Source organism: Sander lucioperca, chromosome 17 (assembly GCF_008315115.2).
Source record: "Sander lucioperca isolate FBNREF2018 chromosome 17, SLUC_FBN_1.2, whole genome shotgun sequence".
Lineage (NCBI taxonomy): Eukaryota > Metazoa > Chordata > Actinopteri > Perciformes > Percidae > Sander > Sander lucioperca.
This window is the reverse complement of record NC_050189.1, coordinates 294,001-300,000: the sequence shown is the minus strand read 5'-3', so window position 1 is coordinate 300,000 and position 6,000 is coordinate 294,001. Positions and strand designations below refer to the sequence as shown.

The 6,000-nt window shown below is 41.1% G+C and overlaps 1 protein-coding gene across 1 annotated transcript in view; it reads right to left on the bottom strand.

Annotated features, from left to right (window-relative positions):
• Positions 1 to 4,056: 4,056 nt before the first annotated feature.
• The window catches only part of LOC116065861 (high affinity immunoglobulin gamma Fc receptor I-like), a 59,234-nt gene continuing 57,290 nt past the window's right edge, over positions 4,057 to 6,000 (bottom strand). Inside the window, exons 6-8 of the mRNA XM_031321483.2 lie at positions 4,645 to 4,908; positions 4,323 to 4,565; positions 4,057 to 4,250 (exon numbers count right to left, since the gene is read on the bottom strand). Coding sequence (XP_031177343.2) covers positions 4,072 to 4,250; positions 4,323 to 4,565; positions 4,645 to 4,908 — 686 coding nt within the window. The 3' untranslated portion in view covers positions 4,057 to 4,071. The remainder of the gene's footprint in view (positions 4,251 to 4,322; positions 4,566 to 4,644; positions 4,909 to 6,000) is intronic.

The window sequence follows — 6,000 nt, the reverse complement described above, 5'->3', positions numbered from 1 at the left end:
CATGGACTGGACTATGACATTTGACCTGCGATGGTCTGTGGCTACCGCCCTTATCTAAATGTATGAAGGGACCTTAACAAGTCACTGTTGAGAAACGCTGTTTGTCTGCTGATGGAGTTTGTCTCCAACAGTTTCTCATATTGTTTGAACTGTTTGTGTTCAGATCCTCCAGCAGACCCAGAGGTCCTCTACTCCTCACTGAGGAAGACCTGAACACCATCACACCAGTCCAACCAGTGGAGTCCAGCGGGCCAATCACTGGTCCCCAGAGACCCTCACATCTACATCTGTACCTGTATAGCAGTCCAGTCATCCAACCAACTGGCTTTAGAAGTCCCAAGGTCCAGGTACAAACTGTGGGGGGGGGTCACTCTTTTGCAGTTGCTGCCTCGAGACTTTGGAACAAGTTACCACCTGACATTCACACCATTACAGACGTCGCTCTTTTGAAATCCAAACTTAAAACTTTATTTAGAATGGCTTTTAATTAGGGTTGGGTACCGAAACGCGGTGCCAATAGGGCACCGGTTCAGACGTAAACGGTAGTAACGAGACCGAATAAGAACAAACATTTCAGTGCCTCATTTCGGTGCCTGACTTTTTTTTTTCAGAAGCATCGCTGCACGGGACGCTACGTTACGTTAGCTAGTAGCTGGATTAAACCCAATGGTTAAAATGCTGACAGCTTACGTTAAGCGGTGTAAAGTGTGACTGTATTTCCCTGTAGAGGATTCCAACAGCGGGACGTAACGGTCTGACTGCAGCTGTCGTTGTCAGAAAAAAAACACACAGACGGTGCGTTTACTTACTTGAAACTCACCAGCCTCATGGTGCATTCAAAGTTATTGTAAAATACCCTTTTCCCATCTGATGCTTGTTTTTGTCGTTTACCAGCAATTTACTGGTGAAATAAGTCATTGTTATAAGTTATTGTTATTACATTATTAATCATGTAATTTTGACCATATGGCCTTAGCAATAAATAAGCTGTTCTTTAATGTCACCAACTGTCGTTTTGTGCTCCTTTTTTTCATATTTTATATTATATACATTATAAATATATTATATATATTTCAGTTCAGGCACCGTTTTGAAAGTATTGTTTTAGCACCGGTATCATAAAAAACCCAAACAATACCCAACCCTACTTTTAATTCACAGCAGCGTTGCAGCATTATCTCTTTATTTCTCCTGTTTTTATGCAACAGTTTCAGATGTTACTGTATTCTATGTTTTCCTCTTTTTATTGTACGGTATGTTGTTTTATTCTTGGTCCTTCGAGCACTTTGGATACCTGTTGGTTGCTGTGAAGCACTATGAATAAATGTTGATTGATGTTAAGGCTAAATGAGATTAATGCAGCTACAAAAAGCATATTTACATTCTTTAGATGTGTTTCCTTCAATGCTTCTTATTTAAGTCATAGATTTGTTGCTCTGTAAGTGTTCATTACGTTGTACAACAACCAACAAATATCTACTGAACAGAGTCTAATGATAATAACTATTTACTGATATTGATATATTGTATTTCTGAGCTTGTTTCTGTGCAGGATCAATAAACTCTGGTGTCTCCTCGTGTGATTCTGTGGGTTTCACATCTCTGACAGATGGAACATTTGTTCTGGTTGAGGCTAACCGATCCACACTTCTCTTCAGCAGATAACAGAGAACAAACACACTGCAGACTATAAACAGCTGCAACATCAGCCAGCGGTCGGAAACTTCACACCAATCAGAAACAGCTACAGAGCAGAGGGTCTGAGGTTAGATTCTGTAGTCGGTGAACATTCAGTCAATTTTCTTAAGTTTAAAGTCACAGAAACCATCAGGTTCTGTTTTTCAGCTCATGATTACAGTCTGAGGATCTTTAATGAGCAGATATACAGGATGCTGTTCTTCCACACCAGACATATTCACAGTTACACTCAGACTGCTTTACATTTTTCAAAACATACAAGAATGTTATCATAATGATGAATGTAAAATATTAACTGTTATAAAAAATGATAAGTGGTTGGCTTTCTTGATTCAATGTAATTGGCAAGCAAAGAAAAACATTTTTCACACAACCCGCCCCCCCACCTCTGGGTGAGACTTGGTTGTGTCCAACCCTTCTCTGTGTTTTTCAAGCACGCCGCACGGCGGGTGTGCTTTGTGAGTTTATTCAGTATGCAGAGAAGTGTAAAAGACCGGTCCACAGTCTGCACTTCTTTCCAGAACTCGTATTTCTTTCAGAGGACTTTGTGCAATTAATCCATATTCTTAGATCTAATATTGATAGTCTTTTGTCCATATCTTATTCATATTCGGTCATTTTATTGCCATTAGCTGTGATGATAAAGCAGTTTTAGCTTTCCCATGATGCTGTTGAAAGTTTTTGACCAATCAGAGGAGTTGCTTTCAGGGCCGTGAAATAAAGTTGGAAAAATACATATTTGACCGACCCACAATGCTGCAATATATAGTATTGATTTTGGCTTTTTGAATTGATAGACATTTTGCTTGCATGTATGTAGTTGGATAAGTTAGTAAATTACATTTGAGAAATCCCCTTGATTATGTCTGATATTTTTGGCAGGGGGAGAGCAAATGTTGGTTTCTCTTTTCATAATGAAAATGCTTTGTTTTTTGTTAGTTTTTTGGCTTGTCTGCTGGGCTGATGTAAACAGAGCTTTTATTGTGAAGGGGAAAACAGAAGTGGATAAAGTGTGGTGTGTGTTTGGTTTGGTCTGTGTTGTGGTTGAATAAAGTCAGACGTTCAGTGCCGTCTGGGTTCCAGCATTGGAAGTCTCTATTTTACAGCCAAACCTGAGTCTAGACAGTATAAGAAACCCTCGGTTACATTTATATTGTATTCAGTGAACATTATTTTCTTGTTCCACTGTTGGAGTGTCTCCTGTAAACATCAGGTTCCTCCCATTACACCAGGGCTCCATCTGGTGGCGTCTTGTGAAAAGGACACGTTTTATATTGGCAGTGTCTCTGTGTTAGTTCAAAGGTTACAAGTTGATGAAAGGACACCTGAGCTCCTGGCTTCACTACTTTCTAGTCCTCAGTTAAACTTATACTGTAGCTGTGACTAACTCTTTGTATGAATGCAGATATTAAAGGTTGTTTCAGAGGAAAGTCTAGTATTAGTTGTGAATGTTAATGTTTAAACACTTAAACAGTGGGCATGGATTACTGAAGAGGCCTACCGGGGAAAGGCCCAGGGGCCCAAAATGTCATGTCCCTCCTGGGCCTTCACCTGCAAAATGTCACTCAACAAGGCACCAACCAACCAAGATATAAAACAGAAGTGCTAATAAACAGTATATTCACACAGCTCTCACTACTGTTGATGCTCGGAGCAGCCATGTTGAATTGTGATGTCAGAGTTGGTGAGGTTCTTCTCTTGGTGAGGATCAACAGCAGTTGGACAGCCAGTAAAAGCCTCCTCCTTCCTCTTTATATACGACTATGTCACATGTCAGCTACAAGGAAACAGGCTGTTTGATATGAGAGAAGTGAAGTTATGATCACATTGGAACAAAGCACAGAGAGAAAAGATGCTCATCATTTTATTTTATTTGATCTGAAGAGATTAAAAACAACAACATGACTTACAGCAGAACCTGAACAACTGGTTTTGGAAATCAGCTGCAAACTATAGAAATGAAATGATCCATTTTATTTCTATGTTTCAAACTGTCAGCTGTTGGCAGAATTTTAGACAGACGCTCAACGGGCGCCCCAGAGTCACCTCAATGCAGAGGATACACCGTCTCATCTGATTGGTGGAAACTAACAGGTTTAAAAACTTGTTTTCATCGCAAATCTTAGGACTGAACTGGTCTTAGGTTAACATCCTCCATCTCCAGGTCAAACTAGAACATGTGGAGATCCACAGGGAAGATTTCTGAGACTTCCACTCTTTCTGATTGATGAGGACCTGAAACATTTGAGCTTCTTCTCAGATCAGTTCAGAAGTGATGCTCCGTGGTGACATCATCATAGTCTTCATCCAATCCCATCTCAGCCTGGGTGAGTGGGGTCATCACCACGGAGACGGGCAGGTCATTTCCTACAGTCAGAGCAGGTTAGAAAGAAAATGTAGATAATTAACACCAGAGATGCAGTATGGACAGAACACCACCAGGTGGACGACCAGTCTGATCACAAGATGGAGGTGGTCTGAGGTCGGGGGCGGAGCTGCGGTGTCAGGGGGCGGCAGAGAGCTCGGAGGTGGGCTTGTGATCTTTGGTTTCTCTGTAGAGAGAATCAGCTGTCAGGTGAATATCTGGATGAATGAACTCCTGAAATCAAAGGTAACCTCCTCACCTGTGACAGAGACCCAGCTGGGTGGAGACTCTCCAACACTGCTGATGTTACACTTGTAGAGGCCTTCATCAGACCTGGAAACATGGTGGATGGTCATGTGACCTGCAGGCTCAGTCCTGATGAAGGAGCCATCTTTATAGAAACCAGCTGGGAGGTTGGAGGACGTCTTTGTTTTACAGAGCAGAGTGAGGTCTTCTCCCTCCATCACAGGGAGGACAGGACTCTGCAGGATCACTGGTCCACCTCAACACAGAGACAAACTACAGCATGTCATCCATTCACACACAGCTTCATCAATACTGACTCCACAGTCTGATCTTACCAGTGACAGTGATGTTGATGCTGTTACTGGTTGCTCCCTCTCTGGACTCACACCAGTAAACTCCACTGTCTGATGGGAACATGTAGCTGATGTTACAGGAAGAACCAGCAGATATTCCTCCCCAGTCTTTACACTCAGCTCTGGTTTTTCTGGTTGTGTTCCTCCTCAGAGTCCATCCAGCAGAGCTGTCGTCCTCCTCACAGCTCAGAGAGACAGACTGTCCTTTAAACATCTGAGAGCTGCTGGGACTCACAGTCAGAGAGGCTGGAGGGAGGAGGGAGAAGAATGTGTTGTGGTTGAAAAACTAGTTGTTGATTATTACTGCTGTTTTTCACCAGTTTAAAGAGAAATGGGCTGCTGAGATTTAGAACAAACCAAAACTTTGAACTTCTGGTTTGATGAAAAATGAGTTTGGTATTGAGAAATATGTAAAATTTAATCTGTCCAAGGCGAATAGATGTGTGTGTGCTCAGTTCAGGTCTGGAATACTCCCTCTCCATATTGAAACAGGACATTGGTCGGGCACCAGTGAGGAAGACAGACTGTTATTATGTGATCTCAATGAAATCAAAAATGAAGTTCATTTTGCTTTGTATTGTCCATATTATCATGATGTAAGATGGCAATAATTTAACAAAGTTAAAGTAAAAGAGATGAGGCAGGATATACATCTGTTAGTTTGGTTGTTTGAACATAAAACATTTTTTATACTTTTTAGAACAAGCATGGGCTAAAAAGAAGACTGCTTTGTATCCATGATTCTCTGTCTGGTAGTGACATATATTTAGCTATTTATTTTTATTGTTTGTTGTTTTGGTACGAAATGTCTAGTTGACTATGTATGTGGTTACACTATTGTGTTGTGTCTGCTGTAATATGTTTTCTTCATTCTTTATTTTGTGCAGAGTAGAGTATGTTGTGTGTGGACATTGGACTGGAAGCTGTGAATGAAATTACTTTTATATGGGTGTCATGTAATTCGTGTGAGATGGGCCACTTAGTGGCATGACACGTTAATAAAATATATATCATATCAAAGTTAATGTGACAAACTGTGACTGGGCCTCTGATACTTCACATGAATTATCTGAGAAACTTAAGGAATCAGCTCATTTCTTTACTCTTGCAATAATTGATCTAAGCTGGGAAACCTTCCTTCATGTTTGCTCCCAGGATGCTCCAATATCTTAACCTCATTGTGTGTGATGTTTTCCATCTTTATCTTTCTCGTTTTCTACTTGGGGACTGTCCATTTCTCCGACGCTCCATTGTTCCTTCCTCTCAATAACCTGAAAAATTCCCTTTGGTCCTACAGCCCACTAGTCCGACGTCCCCCACTATGGCCACGCCAAGACC